Genomic DNA, 25128 nt, shown 5'->3' with positions numbered 1-25128 from the left:
AAAATAGATTTCTTACTAGGTAAGGCAGACAAAAGCTCAGTTTTGTCTGTATGCCTTCCCAGCCATACTGTCAATAGGTGGGGTTATTGCTAAACAATGTAAATTATCAGTCTTTGGTAACAACACCCTCAGGTAGCTGATCAAGTTTGGGGATTTTGGCAACTTTGAGGACTGTTTCCTCGTTGATCTTGTCTGCAGAGTGCCAACATTCCAATGCCCATATTTTCTTCAAAAGTTTTTTTAAAATTATTTTTATGTGTTGACGTCATCAGAAAGTTTATAATCCACACTTTCTGGCTCTCTAAATAACTCAAGCCGCTCCTAGAGAAACTCGTGCCTGGTTGTATCTTTGCCAGTCGCAAATCTTGGGAACGCCCAAGTCCAACTGATTCAAAATAGATTAACAAAACAGCTTCAAAGTAAAGTTTGTGGAAAGGAAAACACAGCTTGAGCTGTACCCAGTGACTTTATATGAACTGCTCAGTAATTCAAGTCTTTTAAGGGAAACACAGATTAGTGACAATCCAATGCCTAAACTTGTGTCAAACAACACAATTCATGGAATGGAGTTTAAGGTCATACTTAAACGGAAAAAAGTCGTGTGCCCGTGAAATCTATTTTAACACCAGATTTAAATCTATACTGGTAATACCTTTTATTTTTGGGACAGGGTGAGGAGGGTTTGGGGAATTAGTTAATGTCATTCCTGCCTAGAAGTGGGCCACCCAGCTTTGAGCACTGTCCAGTCGGGTGGAGTAGCATTGGCACTTCTGAGTGTTGTGGATTGGTGATGCCCATCCAGGGAATAGAGAGCTGTTTGAGTGAGTTCCTCCTCTTCAGGGCGGCGTTGTTCTGCTGCTGAGGAGGTGGCTTTGGGGTTACCAATTTGTAGGTGTGACCTGCACCAGGACACATGGTAGCAGGATTGGGCAAGGGGGTTTGGTACCCTGCTTCTCTCTTTCTGCCTGTTTGGCCTCCTGATCTTTGCTGTTGACTATCTGCTGTGTCAGGCATATGTGGGGATGGCTGGTGTCTGTTTGGAGAGGCTGCTGCTGCCGCTGGGAGCCAAGGCTACCCCTTGCTGCTCTTGGATGCCGAAATTAGCTACAAATTAGCAGCACTTGCGTCACACGCCCACACTAACATCCTCATGCTCATGCACACATACAATATGAAGGTTAAAGACCTTTTTTCTGTAAGTCAGCTACTTAATTAATCAAAAAATAATTTGGGGCTCTTGGGGGCTCTCATAGAATGGGCATAGAGCATTTAATTTGTGTTCCCTGACAGTCAGGCAGTCCTAAAGTGTAGAAAAATAAAAATAATGTCACAAAAGAAATACAGGAACTTAGCTGATATAGCAGAACTTTCACAATACAAACAGATGTTTGTGGGTATACTGTAATTGTTTGTGCTTTAATAATTTTCTTGTTTTATTTATATTCTACGCCTCTTGAGACATTCACTCAATTCATCTGTGCTCATTATTGTTAGGAAGGTGTTACCAAATGAGTTTATTCCTTTGTGTTTAGATTCTTAGCTTATTTGTGGATGAAACCTCTCATTGTTTTCTGTACATTTAATTCTATTTCTCATTATTCTCAAACATTTTTCTTTTTCGGTTTGAAGATTATTTGGGACTTAGTTCAGCTCCCTCTGTGTTAATTAATCTTGTCCGTAATGGTGCTTTCACACCTGGTAGTTCAGTAGACTTGGGTTGATCGGGGACCAAAATTGCAATGTTTGGTGCATTTTCAGCTGGTATGGTGTGCATTCACACTGCACTGTGTTAAACCATCCAAAGACTTTGAAGCACTTCATTCTTCACAAATTGCAAACAAAAATGGAGTAGGGGCAGATTTTAGCGGTCGTAGGACAAACAAACTAGAGTTTGATTAACAGTTTCCTTGCTTTCTCCCTGCCACAGTTGTACATTTCCTGTGATTAGTTCTTCTGTTTTTTTTTTTTTGTCCTTCAGTATTTCAGCTCCCGGTTTTTCATTATTCATTGCTGGATTTTTCCGCTCTCCACCTGATCTCTCTGCAGTTCTCATTCTCCAGTTCTTATTTCATTTAAGCCATCCATTAAACTATGGTTTTCTCTGCATTTGGGTCCATACTAGCCTCAAACACGACCGAAACACTGTTAATTGTACACTCCTCATTCCAGTAAAAACAAACTACACAAAATAGGACAATACGCAAGCTTCATAGGCCGGTTTTACTAACTGCACTTATACAAGTAAAACATGTTTTTATATGGTCTCGCATACAAGGCAAGATCAGACTCTGTGTGACAGCAGCATAAGCAGAACAGAGGAAGTGTAATTTTTCTTTTCTAGTAACAACCTCAAACCAAAACCATATTATTCACGACTCTTCAGAAGGTCAATCATCGCCGAGGTTGTCTGAGCTCCACGTTCCACTATACTGCAATGCACATTTACTCTACGTCACCATTTCCACACAGCTGTATTTGCACTGAATTGTTGTAATAGTAAAATGTTTCTCTGTTTAGTTTTTTTTTTTTTTTTTTTTTTACATTTTATGTTGCACAACCTCATTATCCCGTTTCAGGCTCATCGATTTCAGCCACATTCCTCTGAGTTTGCCTTCATTTGCTAAACTTGTCTGGAAGTCGGCTCCTGGCCTGCCGTTGCTGTAAATCAAATGCTAATTACTCAGAGATTGCAAGAACAGATTGAATAGAAGACACAGCAGAAACTTCCCCTTGCTCTGTTGTTTATGCAGAGCTGGCCTTGAATATAAACAGATGTATATCATGGATGAGATGGAGGGATCAGGTAATGTCTGAAAGATGATTTTTCAACAGTCACTTATAAGGCACCAGCCAGAGTTGGAAATGTGTTTAAAGCATTTGAATATCTTTTGGCAGATTATGTCCCTGTCCTTATCATAGTTTGAGGATTTATTGGTGTTGTCTTTGAGTAAAGTGCATCATTATTTTCTCATTTACTTATACAACACCAAGTGAGCAAAAACCGTAGCTCTTCATCCACAGACACACATCCCACTCCTGTCCAACACCGCGCTGAGCACACTTTCAGCCTCCGTTGCATACATTAGCGTGGGTTTTACTAATTATCCTGTGACTGTTGAGCTTATAAATGAGCTTCTCATCTGTCTAATCAGGGCGGTAAACTGGCTGCGTCCCAGCAATGCGATTCCACCCTAATCAATTAACACCTTGTCTGATTCGGTGCCGCCGGTAGCTGTCCTGTCTGTGTTTTAATATCTTCTCTTGTGAGAGATTCGGCTGATGGCGGCAGTGAGAGTGGACCCTGATGTATTGCACTCCTGGGGAGAAGCAGCGTGTGACGCCTGTGGAAGTGAGAGTGTAATAATCATGGGATGATTGTGAGATTAATTAGTTTCGTCTTGTCACTTGTCTCCCCTGCAAAATGGTGGAAAACAAGGATGATGTTGACAGAACAGATTGCCACCGAGATGGAAGATGGAGAATATGAGTACACCGTCCAAGATCCTTGAATAAAGTTTGTGTGCGGGAGCCTGTGTCCAACATGACATGCAAACCCACATCTTTGCTCGCAATAGCATGTTTTATTAGTACCTTTGTGTTCATTTTATGACAATGTAGTTTGAGGAACACAATGAATAGTGTTTGGGTTATGAAGAAAATATGATGCTCCACAGAAGACTGAGAATAAGTTTTGCTCTAACCAGGGCTTTTTGAAGTGTAGGACCAGCTTTCAGCTATGAATTTCTTTCTGCTTCAATAAAAGCCAGATTTATGAAGTATAAGGTTAACAACTGTCCTGTCATCAGTGTTTCCCACCTGAACAGGGACTGTGCGCAGCTCCTCTTGTGTTGTCATGGACCTTCTGGCTGCTTCTCTGATTAGTGCTCTACCCACTCAGTGTGTCAGTTTAGGGCAGCGCTTCTCAACTCCATTCCTCAGGCCCCCCTGCTCTGCATGTTTTAGATGTACCTCTTCTCCAGAGCAGCTGATTCAAATGATTGCATGACCATCAAGTGCTGCAGAGGCCTGTTAATCACCCACATATTCAATCCAGGTGTGTAGCAGAAGGGAAACACCTAAAACATGCAGGGCAGGGGGGCCTGAGGACCAGAATTGAGAAACACTGATTTAAGGGAATGGTGGTCTCTTGGTAGCTTTGCAGTTAAGTTATTCTTTTCCTGTTTGTGGAAGACGGATTGGACAGTGATATTTGAACTGTTGGAAGTAATCGCGTGTGAACGCTATGGTACAGACTGGTTTAGACAGCCATGAAAGCAGAATAACATGACCAATCAAATTCGTTGTTTTCTCACAGATGGTTGCTTAATCCTAAAAGCATAAAGCATTTTTTTTTTCCCCTCTATTTCTGCAGAGCCATCTCAAGCATCAGTAACTGGCCCTCCTCACATGCAAAGTCAGTTCAAACAGTCACAGATCTATGATCCCCTTTTTCACGTGAATAATGCCAAAATGATTTGCCCACAGAGGGAAAAGGTACAAACAAAAGCTACAGGGAGGGGTTGTCTTTTTATGCCTCATTTACACAAGATAATAGGATTCCCATCCTTGTATGTAATCCCTCAGTGAGATTTGTGTGTTCCAGATACAACAAATTAAATTGCAGAGTTAGCATTGAGAGGCTAAAAGTGAACTTGTTTTCTTCATAGATCTGCATTTCAGTTCACTTGATTCATTTTTCTAGTCTGCAGAAGAAAAAAAAACAGTTTTACTTCTTTGGGGTGTTTGACCTTAACTGCGCAGCCAGATGTATAAACAGGTTTTGAGACAGGGAGGTTCTTTTTAAACTCTGCTTCTAAGACAAGTCTCTCTGTGCTACTCTAGATTTAACTTGGATGCTGCTACAGTTGGGAGACCATTTGTGGCTCAGCTTACAATTTATGTGAAAATTCTGCCAACATCAGGTCTGTAGGGCCTTTTTATTCATCCTCTCTCAAGTAGTTAGTGTTTACTGGTAGTTCTGGTTGCAGAGCCAACTATCCAGGCAGGCTAATAGTACAGGAAACTAAAAGGAGTTAATTTATGTCAGATAAAATTGTATTTTGTAGTACTGTCTTATGCAACCAACCTGTTGCCTTTGAATGACTCTTGATGGAGTTGTGTGTTTGTTTGCATTGCATGTGATAGGGGAGTTTGACTGAAGACATTGGTCAGTTTTCAGCATTGAGAGACTGACACTATTGTCCAAAGTGTTGCTTCAACCCATTGATAATAAGAGAGAGCATCTGCTTCAGTGACAAATTACCTGGACTAGAAACGTTTTGGAAAGGTAGTTCAGGCAAATGTATAGAAATGCTTAAAATCAAATGACAATAAGCAGTGCTTAAGCACATTATTAGGTTTATTAGCATACAGCAGCAGCATAGATGCATTTTGAGCATCTGACAAGACGATACCAAAGGAACGCATGCGAGATGACAGAAATGACTAAGCTCTATGACTTTTAATGTAATGCATCTTCTCACAAATGATGCTTCTCATCTCTCTTAGTTTCCAGCTCCCAACATCTATCTTCTTTCTGTAACTGTGCAGGTGGTGGTAGACAGAAGGGCCCTGACTAAAATAACATCAGTAATGGACAATGTCTCCTACCCCGTATGTGAAGTTCTTACTGAACTATAGAGCTGCTTCAGAGACAGACTGCTGCATCCTAAATGCCCAAAGGAGCGTTATTGCAGATACTTCCTCCCAGCAGCTGTCAGACTCTATAACCATCACTGCTCGCAACAAAATCAATGTTTACTTCCCTGCTGACATTTGCATGGTCATTTTCACTGTTTTTACAAATTTTTGATAACATTTCTGCTGTTATATTACCTATGTTTAATGTTGCTGTTACACCTCATTATCCCCTCTGGAAAAATAAAGCTTATTACTTTTAGTAACCTTCATTACTTTATTACTTCTTCTTCTAAATGGTTGAGTTCTCTCCTCAACCACCTTTATATGACACACTCAACTTCATTGGTAATCAAACAAAAAGATTAAGTCTTACATTCAGCTAACCACAATATAATTCAGTTCTACTAATCCCTAAGTTATTGCATTTGAATTTTAACCAATACAATTGATCTAATCCTTCATTTTCAGTCCAGCATCGATGTAGGTAGGCTACATCACTGCAAAAGTAATGTGTGTTTGTATGACCTTCATCCATTTGTATTATTTATGTGCCTATATGTATGATTTTACCCTCTGTATACAACAGCTTTTACACATGATTGAGAAAACCAGATCTCATGCATAACAAAGAGCCCGTTGCACCCAGACAATCTCAAAAAGACACTGCAAACACCAGCCATGTCTTGTTTCCTGTTAGCATTGTACCACTGTTTCAATCCAGTCTTTAGGGACTCTTAAGGGCCAAGTATGTTCAGCCCGAAGTCAAACAGTCGACTTGTGGTTACATTGTTGCGGGATGTTTGTTTTTGCACACACACACACACACACACGCACACTTCAAGGCCAACAAGACGCACTGTGCCGAGCTCTTGTGAAACCCCTTCTGCTGCGGTGTACGTCATGGTGTTTGGTCATATGTGTAGTTTACAGCAGTAAGAGGAGAGACAGATGGTAATGACAATTATGAATTCCCAAGTTTGGAGGAGGAAATAATAATTGACGAGCTGTAAAATCTCATTTTATTTTTAATGTGCATGATAATGTTTTGGTCCAACAGATGTGGGAGACGACATTGCTGTCAGAGCACTTTTTCACATTAACAAACATGGTGAAAAAAATTGTGACCAATCACATAATAGTTTTGCGTGCAGAACGGGGTGAAACGTTCTCCAGGCGGTTGTGACAACAGGGGTTGGGCAACATTAGTTTGACAAGAAAGTGATACGATTTTTGTCACACATCTGTGAAGATGAGAGTCGACTTTAAACTGACCATGCTGGACACTTGGGGGTCATATCCTTGTTTGTGCTCCAGATAAAACTGTACCTCTAATGATGAAAACTCTCATTTTACCTTTTTTTTTTTTGCAGCATTGTTTAATTACTTTTACTAACCCACTTACTTTGAGCCAGGAGAACATCTGTGGCATTATAAAAAATAATAATAATAAAAAAAACTGTGCCCTTTTCTAAAATTCACTGTTGATGGAAAAAAACACTTTCCTTAAAATGACAGCCTGATGTTTGTCACAATTGTACAAACAAGAGCAACCATTGCAAAGGTCTTCACTTTACAAAAAGTTTTTTTTTTCTTTTTATAAGTGAGGTTATTTCCGCTTGTAGGAAACACACACACACACACATATATATATATATATATATATATATATATATATATATATATATATATATATATATATGCCATAACAAGAAACACTATTGGTTGGCTGCTTTTTTTTGTTGCTTTGTGATGGCCATCAGCAAATGGCTCCCACAGTAACCTTGCATGATTCAAGTTCAAAATAGACACAAAATTTAACGTGTCATAGAACTAAATGATGGCAAGATGCACATTATGCCTCTCTGAACAGCACAGTTCTTTTTAATGATTCTGAACAGCACAGTTCTTTTTAATGATTCTGAACTGCACAGTTCTTTTTAATGATTCTGAACTGCGCCGGACTTGGTGCTGCTGGCTACAGCACTCTGTCGTTTCATTTTGTGTTGCTGAACTACCGCTTCAGCAGCAGAAACCAATCTTGACTGGGATCACACTTTGGGATACTAAGCATTGTTGAGGGGAGTCAATACTTGGCAAATGTACAACTAGAGCTCAGCTCTAAAGTAGACCAGAGGAGCACATTAAATTGCCACTACTGATGTTTTCTCTCCTCGGGTCACAGGATTTTCCTGGATGTTGTGTGTTTAAACATAGATGGTTGATCAAGTACTTTTTGCTTGAATTGTTTGTTTTGTTTACATTTTGTCATTAACACAACTTATTTATGTAGTGTTTTACCCATGAAAACGTGCTTGTCTTGAACCAATTCTGCAATCTCAATGTTGCTCCCAAGTGTTTGAGAGGGATTGTCATATTATTGTTGCATTTTAAATTTACAAAAATTAAATGTAACAAAGAATTGGAGAGAATATGTGGTTAAAAAGGAGAATGTTCAATTAAACATGCTGTTTTTACTTGAAATTTAACAAGGGTGATGATTCCTCCTGTGATAGGAACTAGGAAACATATTTGATCAATCATTTACTGGAGCATAAGTTTGTAGAATTGGCACCACACTAGACACTGTGGCAATTAAGTCAATCTCATTATCAGAATCTGCACTTCGGCGGTTGTTGCCTCAATTAGGCACAGCCAGCTGTGAGACTGCTTTTCTTGGTTTTCAGGCCACAACAGAGCTGCAAGATCTTTAATAGCGAGGTGCGATCTCCAGTTGTTTTCAGGTTTGTGACCCCAGAAAATTCTGTCTAAAAGTCTGGTTCCGCATAAACCATGAAACACTAGGGGGAAAAAAAAATAACACCATCTCATTAGTGCAGCAGACTGTAAAAGTGGAAATTCAGAAGTTGTTTTCTGTAGAATGACTTTTTGTTTAGTTCCATACCTGGCTTACTTTTAAACCTTTGCAAAAGAACGTTTCGTGCCAATTCAGCTAGTAATGACAGTTCTGACTGTTTTCGCTTTAGCTTTGTGGAATCTGAGCTGTAAAATTCAGGTCCACGAAAGCATCTTGGATGAAGGGTCTATGAACAAAAATGGCAAAAGTAAACTTAAATTTGCCATCCATCTCTTTGATTTGCTTACCCTTCCTCAGAAGAGTGGAATTACAAACTTAACTCTCTAAGATGACCTTTGACAAAGCACATTGTCTAATCTCACAGTATATATATTCTTGAGACAAGTTTCTCTGTGGAACAAAAAAAAAAAAAAACATTAAAGAGCAGAGCACATTTCCCCACTTGGCTAGATACATCTTTAAAGGTTATGAAAAAAATATCTATCAGTTCTTAATTGGACATATCAGTCAGCATGCCTTTAAGTTCCCTCTTTAGTTCTATAACTAGAACATTTCCAGGAGGAATGCAGTAGCATGTTTCCAAATCTCCCAAATCACACAATTACATTATTAAACAAAAGATTCAAAGCAACACCTTAAACCTTTAGATTATGCTTTACCCATGGTATAGACAAAAAAGGAGGAAAAAAAAATAGTGCACACTTCCAAAAGCTTCTCGACATAGAAGTAACATTTTGCAATGATGGAAAGAGCCAGGGAGGAATATACTCTATACATGGGAGGGAGCTTATTGGGACAAGAAAAAGGTGAGAGTAATTAACCCAATTTCTGGACTGAGATAACCAAAGGATAAACTGTAAACTAACAGAGAGACAACAAAGCGCCAAACAAAACGTATCCCAACAAGAGAATGACGCAAAAGAACAAAGCTAAGATGTGACAATGAAACAAGAAAGTCAAAGAAACAGGAACTGATTAGAACAATGTTCACAAAAAAGGAACCAGACTACCAAAGTAAAAAAGGAACTAAGGTTCACAAAGAGAGAGAAACTATAGACAAAAACTCTAAACTGAGCATAAACTGCAAGAACTGAAATATAGAACAAAAATTTACAAAATCACCACAAGTTTTTCTCACTATAACATCAGTGTTCCAAGCAGCGCTGCTTAAACTACTTAACCAGTTTAAGGTTCTTCTGTGACTTGCTTGTCTTAATTAATTAAAAACCCTCCAAGCACGCTGGACTTTAATAATCCAATATGCCTTAGTGATCATTTCCCCTTATACGCCAACTATTCACATATTCAGACGAGCACAAACATGCTATTTTAACTTTAAAATAATCTTTTTTTTCTACCTCAATTCAGGAAAACATTGTCTTTAAATTATGTGAAACAATTCAGTATCATAAATGTAATATTTCTACAGCTATTTTGCTATAAATGTTACAGAGCTCGTCTGTGTTACATTGCTGATTTCTCACATTTCATGGTCATATTTGTCAGTCAAAGTTAGTGAGAGGACAGTATAATGGATATATTAATTGGTCATTTGTCCTCACAAGATACTTAAGTTACATTATAAAAATCATTCTTCACATTTATTAAAAAAAATAAATAAAAAAAATTGCAAAGAAAATTGTAATCCAGGCATATATTGAAGCATGCATGTTTTATCTAAGCTTCTGTAATTTCACTTTTCCTCACCAACTTTTCTTACCAACATTTCCCATCCATCCATGACTAATTTGGTTAATTGATGAGTGGATAACATTCCCTCTAGATCCCTGTAGGACCTGCCCATGTGGCGCCAAAGTTAATCCCAGTTTTTTTTTAATGATCATCACCGTGTGAGTGGTGGAGTAAGAGTGCAGACAGACCTGCAATCTGAGAGCTTTGCTTCTTGGCTCGACTCTATCTTCAGTGTGAAAGACTGGAGCAATGCTGCATTACTGCAGATAAGGCCTTTGTTTTACCATCTCCTGCTCGACCATACCATCACTCGCAAACAAGAACCCAGAGACACTTTAACTACGCTGCCTGCGAGAGACACTGACTCCCAGCCGAGAGGGAGCAATCTTTTTCCAGTTTCAAATTGGAAAAATTGACCCGACTGCTTCACGCTAAGGTGCAAACTGCTCCACTACATGCCAATGGTTGTTGTTGTTGTGACAAGATCTCTACACAATGGCATAATCTGAAAAAGACTAAGACTAGACGTAGATTTTCCAAAATTATACCCCCGTTTTCACAACTATGCCTTGACATCCTGTCCACGAACACCACAGATGAGATCTGTGGCAAGCGGCAATCCAGCATGCACTATGACCAAGCTCAACATTTGCTGTTGTCTTTGTGGACTGTTGACGTGGACCCAAATGCAAACAGGACAAATGCATGATGAAAATAGAATTTAATGAAGAAATTGAGGGGCTGGCAGCACCTGAGGAAAACACAGACGGACCAAGGCGGGAGCAATGGCAGACTCCAACAGTGAGACAAAAGGTGTTCAGTCAATTTATAACCAGCTCAGGTTGGTGTCTCTCCTTGGTGCAGTTCATTTGCATAGATGTGAACACAGTTTTTACAGTAGAGTGCAGATCAAATCAACTGTACCGAGAACGTTTAGAGGAGGTGGTCTCAGTGCAGTTCCAAGTGAATTCTGGAGCGGTTCGTTTGTGGTGTTAATGTGATCCGACTCAACTACCAGGTGTATGGTGCAAGCTTGAGCCAAAGGCTTTCCCTTGGCCAGGTTTGCATTGCATTAGGGGATGTAGTAGATAAACACACTAAACAATGGTGGCGACTCTTTTTGTAAAGCATTAAGCCCCATGCAGCTGTGAAGACTGTAAGAGGTATTTTTGAAACATTTTGAGACATTTTGTTAATTTTAAAGAAATCTTCCTTCAATAATTCGGCACACTTCTTCAATTTTGCACAACGTAGTACATAAAAACAAATGAATTATGTAAAGAAATTCTCAGACTTTTTAACTAGCTTAGTCAAAAAGTGTTTTCATCTTGTATTTACTTTTAGTTCTTCCTCTCCTGACTCATCTGACCAATAAGCACAATGGACATTTTCACAAGACTTAAATGAGCAGGTTATGGTTTGCTTAGAGTTTTCATAGTTTGAAATAAACTGAGCCCCCCCCCAAAAAAAAAAAATAAAAATAAAAAATTAAAAAAAGTTACAGCTTAACAAACTCATGTACTGATTCAGACCAAAGTAAACACAGTGGGTGTGAAAACAGCTGAGGAAATGAAGGAGCTTAAGTACTGAGAAGGAGAAAATGACTGACACGGTAACCAAGTGAGTACAATCAGCAGCCTGTGGAACAGCTGGTGGAGAATCTAAGCAGGGAAGTGAGAGAAGAATGAATAATGGGCATTGGAAAAAAACTGAATGGTGAAAGGTAAAGACTAACACTAACTCTAGAGTCTAAGGCAAAATGCACAGAATAGAACACAAGAAAAAAAAAAACCCTAATATTTAGCCTAAATGAGTTTCATGGAAAAACTCTGACAATAACACTAAAATGATCAAAATGCAAATATAAGTTTGAACCAAAATACAAAATAGTCGTGAATCATGAAAGTTGTTTTAGTTAGACTAGATAATGTGAAATTTGAAATGTATTATATTTCTGCTTTTGTTTATTCTCCATTTGTTATGAAATGTGTTTGCAATTCTTTGAAATGCAATCTTAATGTTAGAAACATGTCGACTTCAGAAGTAGCATCACTGGTGATTTAGCACAATGCAAATATGGAGAAGGGGGCGAAACAACTTGCATACAGATAAAACCACCGTACAAAAGAGAACAAAACCAGATTTATTTATGCGCTTTTTAAAAATTTAACCTAAACCTTTTGTGACTTACTGACTAAAGCCTCTTAGGTATTTACATTCACTCTTTCTGGAAGAACATTGCCTTTCAGTTTTAGTCTTGGCTCGTACCTATCAGCTATCAGCTGAATTTGAAAACTGCAAAGATTATCCAACTCCTCTCAAAGGGATTTGTTGCTGTTTGGCAATAGCATAGAGCTGATTCCCTTAAGCCTAAAAAGCACTGCAGGAATTTATCTCCATTAAGCAACGGGATTAAAAGCCCTGGTGGTTCAAGGGGTTTTCAAGAGAAGGCTTTGTACTGGTAGCTTGTTCCACAAAATAACAGACAGCACTTTTCCTCACTGTCTGCTTATTAAAAGATCCAAGAGTAATGGTGTCGGTGTTGTTTGTGTCCGTGGATGGTTAATATGCCGCCCCAAATGCTTGCAAATCTACATTTTGCCAATTTCACGAAACCTTCCTCCATTTTACTATTATTTTGTTCACAAACATTTCCTCTGCAATTCTGAAATAGATGAAAGAGCAGAGAAAACAACAAAAAAATATATATATTATTTTATGATTTTGTTTAGTAAAGCCTGCTTTTATGTGACTATATTACTATGATTCCAAACCTTTCCATCATTGTTGGCCTCCTAAAGATATAGCAAACGAATATGTTTCATTCATGAGAGGAATCTACCCCCCTGGCATTTCACTTTATTGAACAATGTAAGAACTACAAAGGCTCCTTGCCATGAATGTATGACTTGAGGATTTGAGGCTGAAATGCAGATATTGCAGCTTGTTGTTAATGCACCAGTCTGAAAGTTGTTCTTTTCAGCAGACCTCAAAAACCTTATAAGAAGCTACTAGTGTTGTTAGAAGTCCTATGTGTTACAACACACAAAAATTAGACCGAATGTACTTGTTTTAAACTTAGTATTTATTTTTTTAAGGGTTTTTGAATAACATGTTCATTTCCTGTTCTGTAACCTATAGGAACCAGTGGATTATTGACACTAATTCTTAGAATAACATTGTTTTACAGTGTCAAATCTCAAAATACAAAATTACATTTTAGTCAAATTCTCATTTATTCCAAACAGCCAAGCAATGATGTTTAACTGATAATATTTTCAGTGATTTTGTAAATGAAACAAGATGTGTGCAGAAGATTACCAGTGATCAAGCCAGGATTACTGACGAAATGTGTGAAAATCCTAATTAATAGTGACCCACTGGTGGATACACCTGTGATTATTAGCTATTGGATAAATGGAGAATAGCCCAGAGCTACTGCTGCTCCTGCATGTCAGAACCTTGTTACGAATAAATATCCTGAGATGGCAAGCAGCAGGCCAGTGTCTCATCAATATATTCAACACATGTAAGAAACATATCCACAAATCTACCAACTACTGCACAGGAGTTCCAGTCATTTCAAAACTGTTTCACAGATACATTTGAAGATTCAACATCTCCTATGCTCTTTACATCACCAACAATAAAGTATTGGCCATGACGTTCTCTTGCTTAGTGACAAAATCAATAACAGTTTATTAATAAAAGAGCACTTATTTAGCTTGCAGCCTCATTCTGCGCAGACATGTCTCCAAATATTTCACGTTGAACATAAATCTTCGTAATTTCCTTTTGTTGTAATAAAAAAATAATAATAATAATAATAATAATACACGACAATGATCTAGTGACTACATCTGTGACATATCCTATTGTGGAGCTTTCCTGTAGTTTAATTTTAATTTACAAACTGAATTATATGAAACTTATTTGCTTGTGGAGAACAGTTTTACAATACTGATGGAAGATGACTTGCATTTTACAATACTTTGTTTTAAAAGTGCATCCAGAAAACCCTCAGAGCTTAATTATTTCCTGTGTAATTCATTCAAACAGATTTGATATTTATTCATTATGCCCTCCATCATAATATCTGACTTGCACTTCTATGCCATGTGAGGTTACAGAATATTATTTGAGTTTTTTTACGGACGTGTGGGGGCTCTAAGTGCTGAATTAGAGATGCTACATGCGCTGCACATGGGCTACATTAGTGTAAGATCTGTGTTCATGGTATACAGATGATCTTTTTCTGTGCTGTGAATTCAGACGTCATGATATCACTAATGGTCTTATACTTGTGTCCACAAGCCAAAAGCGTTGTATGACACCAGTGTGTGACACCTGGCCTTTCTTTTGGGTAAATCAGCCCATATTTGTATCCATAGAGCCCTGAACTTGGCCAGATAAAAAGGACAAAATGAGGTTTGACAAAAATAAACTTGCTCTGTCGTGCCAAGACAGTACACGGGGGTGTGTATTCACCCCAATACACACACATTATACACCAGCTGCATGCAATTTTAGGCACAATCTTCCTAGTACTGGATTGGACACCTTTTGACGTCAGAACGGCCTTAATTCTGCATTACATTGATTTGTCAAGGCTTTTTAAACATTTCTCAGAGGTCTTGATCCATGTTGACATGATGATGGTATGCAGTTGCTGCAGATTTGGCAGCTGCACATTCATGATTCAAATCCCCCACATCCTAAATGTGCTTCAGTGGCCTTCAGTGAACACAGTGCCATGTACAAGAAACCAGTTAGAGATGATTTAATCTTTGTTGCATGGTGCATTATCATTTTTGAAGTAGCCATCAGAATGTGGAAACATGTCTGAAAGGACAGACGTGGTTGGTAACTATACTGTGTTAACCAGTGTTAAACTGCTACCGTAGGGCCCCTGGTGATCCAAGACAAATAATGACAAGACATGATGTTGTTCCATGTAAAAGCTCTTTGAAATTAGCAACCATATGTGATTTTTTTTTTTTTGGAGTTTTCTTTGTTGTTGATTTTTTTAAATTATGCTACAACAATGATAATCACTTAGTTGTCAAAAGAGTGTTCAATTTAGTGTCATTGTAAGAGCCTGCATCTAAATATTCTGTACCAACTTCTTATATTTCAACATCTGATATTGCAATTTTTGCCGTTAGTTTCTCTAATTTTTATTTTTTTATTTTTTATTTTCCTGTGTTTTGCAAGTCATGGTTGATCCACTTGCACTGCCTTAAACTTAAAGCACACTTAAGTTGCAGCCTCTTCCTCCGCTTGGTGTGAAAAGAACAGATTACACTACACCTTGACATAAATGCAAATTAGACAAGATTTTTGCAGCAGACCTGTGAGCTTCATTAAGCCAAATGAGGCACCTGAACTTTGTACTGAATTCAGTAGGTCTGGATAACAAAATGAGCCAGCACGGATACGTTGTTGCTTGAAGGAATTCTATTGCCGAGTCTCCATTGTGAATGCAGTGGTACCTTGTTAAAGTGTACTTCATCAAAGTTGCCTTTGAAGTATTAGCTGACAGAAACTATTATGTGCAGTCGACTTGACAGGTCTATAAAAAAACATCATGGGAAATTCTGAACAAAGCTGTGGAAGACAGGAAAGCTAGGGTGAATTCAGGTCTTAGAGCTCCTTTATAAATTCACTCCGATGCTGTTTTTTAAACCAGGAAATGTCAAATAACATTTCTAATTTCCAAGTAAAAAAAAAATTAATTGTTTTCATTAGAGAGAAAAGTCTAAGTGTATGAAAGAATCCATCTCTCTCCTTTTGTAAATAAAAGTAAAAATACTGTGCAAATTATTATTTTTTTCTTTTTCTGATAAACCAGAATAATTTTAAAACGAGATGGCTCTTGATTACAAAGTATAATCAATTACAGTGAAGAATAAAAGTTAGAATTCTAGGTTTTTGCTAAAAATTGAGTCATAGTGAACAATTATTCATATTTTGTCATTAAAATATAAGCTCATTTAAAATATGTTCATTACATTTCAAAACAAAATTTTGTATGTGTTACTATCATTACTGACGTACTTTCAGCAAATATTGAAATTAAATCAGTTTGTTGTGTTATTCGTTTATTCTGCATGGAGAGGTATTTAAACAGCCTTTCAGTTTACTACACATCTGGCAATAATCTAACACCGAGGGCCCAGTCTTTAAAAGACCGGATGGGTTTTAAAACAGGTGTACCGCTCCGTTATCGCCATCGGAGCTGCAGAGCATGTGCTCGAATGACACAGGGATTTAAACATATCAACCTGAGCCATTTCCTAACTCTTATTTCTTTTTACAGTGCCCCCCCGGGCTTAGTCCGATGAAAGATGGGACCGGGTGCTATGACCACCATATTGGCATCGACTGCTCTGACGGCTTCAACGGTGGATGTGAGCAGCTGTGCCTCCAACAGCTGGCCCCTCTAGAGGATGACCCAACCCTCTACAACATCCAGATGTTCTGTGGGTAAGCAACAACACAAGTCAGCGGTTTATATATGTAATTACTCTTAATTAGCTTGTTTCATAAACCTGTCATCTTAAGTCCTGTCATCACTAATGAGACAGGGTGCCATACAAACCTTTATCCATCCTTTCATAAATTCAGGGAAAACATTTCAATTCAATTCAGTTCAAGTGTTACATATTGTAACATTGTCAATATGTAACAGTGTTGCAAATTGAAATGGTTTTCTAGCCATGGGCTTATTTGTAGACCCAGTTCTTGGTTGGACCTTTGGGGTTTGAATGTTAAAACAAACTCTACCTTCAAAAAAACTACTTAAATATAGTTTGAAATGCTCTAAAAACACTTTATTTTAATAAATGTGCAGATTTATTATTACATGAAGTAGAAGTGTTCATAAAGACACTTGATGAACCAAGTTCAGACTGTGCCTTTTGTTATCATTACATGTTTAACTCTCAGTAAATACTGAGATATAAGAAACTATGAGGATATATGTGATCCTTCAGTAAGGTTGTTTTAGTGCTCTGATGTTCTGTTATCTTTTTTTTTCTTACATTTTCCATACAATGTCTTTTGTTCTTTTTCAATTGGAGGTCTTTTTTATTTTTTTGGATTCCTTCACTGACAGAAATTATTTCAGAAAAATACAATTTACAACAACCATTAAACCTAGCACTGGATATTCTTGCAATAAACATTTAATGTAGATTATTTAAAAGTAAGAGTTTAATTAAGGTTATTAAGTGCGGTTGAGGAAGATAAGTTGGCACTTTATACAAAAATAGTACATCTTGTGAGTACTACTGTCATTTCTGAACTGAATATATTCCATACATATAGATGCAAATCAAACTCTCACTTATGAAGGGATATATTTCTGAACGGTGTTTGAGATAAAATGTCACCTTTACTAGAGTGCTGCAACAAAACTGAGATGCTTTGTCTTCCATTTTCACCATCAATCCAGTTAGGTAGCTTCCATCTGTTGTATTTACTTACGGTTCATAATTCAGAAATTGATTATGAACAGCACAGACTGAATGAGGTTCCCTCAACTTGCAATATTAGTTGTCACTTCAAAATGCAGATTTGTTGTGCTTATCTAAGATAGTATTTAGTTGAGGGAAAATATTACTAATATATTTATGATGTGCTACAGCAGCTCTTTTCTCCCCTCTGCAGCCACGTGAGTATCAGACATCGGACTGTTAGGAAGGAAAGAGAGGCAGCATCTAAAAGAAATGTATGGTTGGCATAAGAAAATCATTCGTCATGATGTGTTGGTGAAAGGTTTTTGGAACAGATGAGTGGCTATGAAGGGCAAGCTGAAGCTGTAATTCCTTATACCTGACATTTTGAGATATAGAGAGTCAGTCACCTTGTAGTGACAGCAAACTAAAATCTGTCTGGCTTTACTTTTTTCTCTCATATCAACTTCGGGGAAATAAGATAATATTGATGTCTATTTTATTAAACTGAGCTTAGGTATTCGGTGTCTACTGTTGTGTCATGAGCCGTGAGGGTTGATGCTTTTCAGCTGATCAACAACAGGACAACAAATGTGAGCTATTTACAAATTCAGAAAGTGTCAATTCTAAGTTTTTTTAGTGAGGTCAAACACATAAATATAAGAAAGGAAGACGATATAGAAATGAAAACATTGCAATAAATAGGATTTCAATTTGCAAAAAACTAAAAAGAAAATCAATATTTTCTCAATTTTGCAAGTTTTTTTCCTCTTCTGTTTCTACTTTTCCCGTGGCCTGTCACATATGTTAAGCGATATCTACACTGTGTACATTAGTACAACCAATCAAGACTGGACCACCCACATAAACCAGCAGGCCAGGGAAGACATGCATTATTCAGAGAAGCAGACACAAGTCCCATGGTAACTTCTGAGGAGCTTCAAACATCCACAGTTCTTCTGGAAGAATCTATCTAGAGAGCAACTAGTTGTGCTTTCCACAAATGTGCCACAAACCATGGAGAAGACACTTCAAATATGTAAAAAAAAAAAAAAATGTGGTCACATGAGACAAGAATGAACTTTTCACATCAACCTGAACACACAACATCACTCCAGCCAAGGGGATGTTTTGTGTTCTCCACCATGCCTTCTCAGCCACGATGGAGAAGGCATAATGCTGTGGGGAAATGGTTCCTTTTGTGTTTATCTTCAGTCAAATTGATAACTGCAAGTGTCTTAAGATGTCCAGGTAAAAACAACAGAACACAAGTGATCCGGAAAGCTACTCACGTTCTCACTAAAGCTAGGAAAAAAATGTTTTGAGTAGGAACATGGAAGCTGGCCGTAGGTGATGCTGGAGGATTATACAGTTGGAGGCTACAAAAAGACATGGTGGAGGATTACTTTATACCAGGACAATGGTTCGCAACATACAACCAGAATTGATGCAATGGCTATAGTTAAAGAATGTCTGTACATATTTAGAATTGTCCAGCCAAAGTTCAGATCCAAAGGAGAATCTGTGGAGTGACTTGAAATTGATGCTCACAGATGTGCTGTTTCCAATCAGCCAGAGGTTAAGCAATTTTGCAAAGAATTTTGCAAATGGATTTATTCATTTAACTTTTAGATTTTTATTTGTAAAAGAAACACAAATATCTCAGTTTTCCACCACCTTCTGCTAGTCTTGTCAGTGTCCTCAGTTGTGTTGGGGGGGGGTTGGGTTTGTAGTTGTGTTAATTTGTTGTTCTGTGTTCCTTAGTTTCTTACTTTTGTTAAATCGGCCTTTTCTCTGTTCAGTCTACCGTTGCATTCATTTCCCTAGCTCCCTTGTTTACTCTCTCTCGCCCCCTGGTGTCATTCTTTCTCCTTCTTTCTCGTTGCTCTCCCCTCACACCTGCAACCTGTTTGCTAATCAGCCCACTTCTGTTGTTGCTGCTTTCACTCTCTCAGTATTTAACCACTTTTCTCTCACTTGATTCTCACTGGTTCCTCTGTCATACTTCCTGGAATTTATTTACATGCTCTGTGGATCCGCAAGCCTCCTGTGGTTTTGTTCATGAGTTGCTTGTAAGTTGATTATTTTTGGTGTTTTGTTGACCTCCTATGTCTTGTCTGCACTCTGGTCCAACTCCTGCACTCAACATGACAGTTCTATGTAATAATATCCCAATAAAACACGATGTTGTTTTGAGTTGGAACACGACAAAAAACATTTTAAAAAATGTCATGTGGTATGAAAACCTTTGCAAGGCTCAATAAAACAAGTTTCAGATTTTATTTTAGCTCATTTTTTTAATACCTACACACATAAGCTGCCAGCATTTCTCATTAACTTCCCTTTAACATTCGAAAGCCAGAAGCTATTGTCATCTCTCACTTAAATGTCATGCTGCAGAGCAGACACAGTATTTAACACTAATGTTACATCAGGGGGTGATTCAGACTGCTGTTTCATTTAATTCGTTGCAACAGCGTTTGGTTCTCGTCTGTTCTCATATAGAGGGTAATACTCAACTTCTTGTGGGTGCGTAGGAATAGCTTTTTCTTCAAATTCAATATTATGTTGAAAACTTTTTCCATATAGTAAACATGATTATCCCCTCTTCACCCGTTCCTCTCCCCTAATTTTAGATGCTTTATTCTTTCTGTGGTTCATTTTGTGCCAGGTCTTGTACGATGACATGTGGGAACAACATCAGTTAGATATCAAATGTAGATCATTTGAGGATCCCTTGAAATTTTTAAAGACATGAGGTTCAGATTAAATAAATTTTTAATCCTTTACAATAAAAATTGGTAGGAAAAATAATGATCTCTTTAAAAAAAAAAAAAGATAACCCTTTTCTGCAATCCTGAAATCATTCCAGGTGCATCGAGGACTATAAGCGCGGTCCTGATGGGAGGTCATGCTTGCCTCTGTCTGAATCCTGTACTGAGGGCGTGGACTGCGGCGAAGCGACAGACATTCCTGCCAACCAGACCGTCTTCGGAGACCTCTTCTACGGTTACAACAACCACACCCAGGAAAGCACCTCTGGTCAGATACTGAAGGCCACGTTCAGGTAAACACAAAAGCTGTTTGTGAAATGTGGTCTGTGGTAGACAGCCTGCCATTTGTGCCTCAGCAGGGAAACAGTAGGGGAGGGTTAGGGTTTAGGTTCCCACAGTGTTGACATCTTTCTGATGGATTGCTTTTAAATAACAAACTCTCTATGGTGGCTGGAACAATATAGGTTGCTGTGGCAGCTGTATATGAAAGATAAAATAAGGATAAAATAAACTTTGCTGGCCTATAAGGAGTGTCATTTCGGGCTATGTGCCACTGCATAAGAAAACAGCTAAGGAAATTAGACAGAGTGAAATATAGCAACATTTCTCAAATTAAAGGAAAAGAAACATCAAATCTAAGACACATTATGAAACTGCTGAGCTTCATACAGTTAAAAAGTTGCATACGAGTCACTGTACATAAAACAAAAATAATGCATATTTCAATTTGTGATGTTTTTGTGCTAGCTGATTGGTTTTCATTTTCAATTGAGTCTTAGACAATATATTATTGTTTTGTTGTCAGGTCTGTGTGTCTGTACCTCTCTACCATTTCCCTCTATTTTTGCGATGGCAGGCAGAAAGCTAACAGAGGTATTTGTAATATTGGCTACCAGATTGCAACAAGAGACGCAATCTGGTAGCCCGTCTCAAATTTCTGGGGTCTAGTCTGGATAGCTATGCTTTTATTAACACATTTTGTGTTGTTCTTCTCCTCTTGTCAGCTAAAATTAAATAAAACATCAAACCCTGCCAGCTGCACAGCTAGGAGTTGTGCACCTACTTTCAGTTGTCTTTTTGTTTATGAAATAATACTACGCCTCAGAACAAGCCTTTAATGCATTCATTCACATTACCTTGCAGAGCTGCTGAATTTATATGCAGACTTCAGAGACAAAGGTGGGATTGAGGGGCAGAATGGACTGCAGGACATTACAGAAGTTTGAAAAAACAGCTTTTGCGCCACCGGGGTCCAAATGTTGTGGAAATGGTCTTAAACATCAGTACTTTCAGCACCAAAGTTTTTCCATAACAAGATTATGTCCTATGAAAGGTCATTCTTTATGAGCAGGCTTGTAATCATGTGTTAACCTGAACAATAGTGAAAAGTCACACAAAGCAGTTTAGTCAATAGTGTTTTCCTACTTTAATCAGTCAAGCAGATATCACAGGACCAATTTTAATTAGCTTTTAGCAACTTTCATTACCGATTAGTATTGCTAGCTGTAAGCAGCTTCTCTGTCATTTGTTTCTTTTGCTTCAAAGTCTTCCTACAAACTGGCGTCATTTCTAAATCCTTCATCTAACATGAGGTTGTATAAACAAACAATGGAGAACAGAAAGCCAGCCTGACAGATCAGTCTCTGGCCTTAGCTAACAGTTCATTGCCAGTACAACAGATCTGATGCTGATATTAAAGTGGATTGCCTTCATCTCTCACCCCAGTTTGTGACTGAAAAACTTGTCAGCTCTTAAAATCCTAAATCTCAGGGAAATGTTTGATACTCCACAGTCCAGTGGTTGTCCTGGATTCATAATGCCTTCCTGTCTGTGGTTCACTATAAGGCGACCTAGAATTGAAACGGTTGTAGCGTGCTGATGGTCTGCTTTAAGATTCTGAACAGCAGCTGAACTCGGTGTGACTCATTCTGTCAGTAACATCAGACTCGGGATGTATAAACAATGATTGTAGATCCTGATGTTTGGGTCCTCAGGAGGGAGAGCCCTGGACACAAGACAGATACTGGACTGACACACAGCATCACAAAAAATAAAAATCACCGACTTTATCAGCAAGTTGAAATGTGCCAGTTGAAACGTCCCTTAACAGCAATTTGTTTCATCTTTGGACTACATGCCAAAAATGTTGATCTCAGTAGGGTATTTAGTACAAGCTCTTTGTAAAATACGTTCAGAGAGTAATGTCTGCAGACAATATCGGCCAATAAAAACCGAGTAGTTCAGAGAGACCTACGATGCCCATTGCGCCTAAGCTTTGAGATGGTGATTTTAAACTTTACTAATGATCAAATAAAAAGTGTGCCTTTGTGGCAGACTCCTAAAATTTCTCCTTTTCAATACAGCACCTTTCAAAAGTATTCATAGCCCTTCAATTTTTCCAGATTTTGTCATGTTGCTGTGAGGAACTTCAATGTTTTTATATTGGGATTTTATATGTTAGGCCAACACAAAATAGTGAATAAGTATTTAGTAGAAGGTAGATAACTCAATGTTGTTGTTGTTGTTTTTTTGTAAAGAAAAATCTGAAGTGTGAAAATGGTCTTCAGATCTCATCTTATTACCAAATAAAGTCCACTTAAGTTTAATTTCAACTCATGGCTGTGATGAGTGGGCCGCTGAAACTTGCTTGAGAATATCGGCGAGCGAACAGTGTGAGGAAGACCAAAGCACACAGCAGGTAGGTCTGGGAGAAAGTTGTGGAAATGTTCACAGCAAAGTTGAGTTACAAAGTAAAATCACATTCCTACTGAGATCAAAATTTCCCAAGAAGAAAGATGAGCAAATATTTTCAGTGTGACGTTGTGAAATTGATACTGAAAATGACTCGTAGTTGTATTTGTAGAGGAAGATTCTTTTGCAAAGTGTGCACTGAGAGAAGAGGTACACATCCCACACTTTTTTCCATTTTTATTTGTGAAGGTTTTATTAACTGGTCTGGAAGAAAACTTTGAAATAGTGATATGTTTGAAAGGAGCTCCAAATCACAGGGTTTTAAAAACATGTTTTTAGAATAAATTTGTGAGGAATAAAGCATTTGGACATTTCTCTGGAAACAGACCATACTTTTTTATACCTTGGAAATAAAGCAGATCCAGCACAACACCATTTAACCCGAGTTTGCAATACGTACCATATGAACCAGGCTGGAGAGTGATTTTTACATCGCCCACAGTGGTGTTGGTTTCCCAAGGGCTGCAGATCAGCCTTTGAGATTCCCTCGGGGTGGGCTGCGTTTCAGGTTGCACATTAGCAAAATGGTTTCACAGGATGTGGAAACATATCAGATTGAATCGGTATCTGTAAAAGTTGTTTCACGTCGGGGCAAAGGTTCTTTGACGGCTTTTCCCTGATCTCTTCTTCAAAAATTGAGAATACTGATAAGAATTTGCCCCTCGTCCTACAACTGTGCAACATAAAATTCAGGAAAGTACTCGGGTGAGAGAAGAGTGGAAAAAAATAATCACCTCACTTTTTATCTTGAGGCTTCATGTTAAACACCTATACAAGTTGAACTGCGCATCCTTTCTAATTTGTACAGGGTTTGATTTGACGTGGAAAGTATTTTGAGGGTGGTTCATTATCTCTGTCTGCATGCTGTAATCATCTCCACTGAACTCAGGAAGCCAGAAGGTCAGCAAAGGCATCTGTGGCCCAGGAATTTAATTTGGGCTGTGCATGGATTTTGCCGCCGGAGGCAACACACCCACTTAGGGATCCACCACCAGAGTCTCTGAGACAGAGGGCTGGGTGAGGCAGGGAAGTTAATATCATCAATAATCTAAATCTCTAATGCTCTGATCTTATTTGAAAGAGCCTTCTGAATGGAAAGCGTGATCTGAGCCAGACTTCGACAAACACCAAATGCTTCCTGTGCGGATGAGGTGCTGGAAGAGGAATGGAGACTCTATCTGGAGGGACGGTTAATGGAAGACCTAATTATAAGAGATTGCAGCAAACGAATTAAGGCTGACCAGGAGCCAGTGTGCTGAAATTAAATTTCACTGAGCTAGATATACACTTGAGTGTAAAATGGACAACAGTTAAGTAACCTAAGCATTGCAGCTGCACACCAGAGATCCATTTGAGGTTTGACGTTTGTCAAAACTTCAGTTTACATTTTGAAATCAAACCCTGTACATTACATTATCACAAAAAAAAAGTCAATTTCCCTTTAAAGAAGTTAAATATTATTATTATTAAAGGTAACCTGGGAGAACGAGTTTCTCATAAAACTGGATTAAAAATGTGACATTACTAATATATAATTTAAGCCATTTTGAACTGAAGCATCTATTATAAATATATGCACAGTTGCTCTCACTTATTGAATCAGATGCCTGAATAAATTGTAGTAAACATTAAATAGTGAATGGAACATGGAGTCAGTAATAAAAGAAAGTGTTGTAGATGGCTGAAGGAAAGTATGTCGGTTCAAATTGTAGACGTGTTCGTCGCCTCCAGAGATTTTTCCAGCATATAGAAATCATAAAAGAGTAACCTCACACGTGCTCGTAAATTGAGGTTGATAGCGTTAAGCAGCTGTGTCGCTTGGTTTGACAAGCAAGGTAGATGTATGACCTGAATTGTTTTAGCAATAAGATGCGTTTGGTCACATCTTAACCCAGATTTATAACTAGATAGTCTAGATTTTTAACATTTTCTGCTAGAAACAAAGTGATTTATTAATTTGGCCCAGAGTGGATTGGTGAACTGTCCAGGCTGTCCCCCA

General features: G+C 38.1%; 1 protein-coding gene across 7 annotated transcripts in view; it reads left to right on the top strand.

The window, feature by feature from the left end:
* astn1 (astrotactin 1) overlaps positions 1 to 25128 on the top strand; it is a 342774-nt gene that overhangs the window by 136236 nt on the left and 181410 nt on the right. For all 7 annotated transcript variants that reach the window (XM_044133570.1, XM_044133572.1, XM_044133571.1 and 4 more), the window contains 2 exons: positions 16467 to 16633; positions 20477 to 20671. In XM_044133570.1, coding sequence (XP_043989505.1) covers positions 16467 to 16633; positions 20477 to 20671 — 362 coding nt within the window. The remainder of the gene's footprint in view (positions 1 to 16466; positions 16634 to 20476; positions 20672 to 25128) is intronic.

This window comes from Gambusia affinis, linkage group LG12 (assembly GCF_019740435.1).
Source record: "Gambusia affinis linkage group LG12, SWU_Gaff_1.0, whole genome shotgun sequence".
Lineage (NCBI taxonomy): Eukaryota > Metazoa > Chordata > Actinopteri > Cyprinodontiformes > Poeciliidae > Gambusia > Gambusia affinis.
The sequence above is the reverse complement of the archived record's forward strand: the minus strand, read 5'-3'. Positions and strand labels throughout refer to the sequence as shown.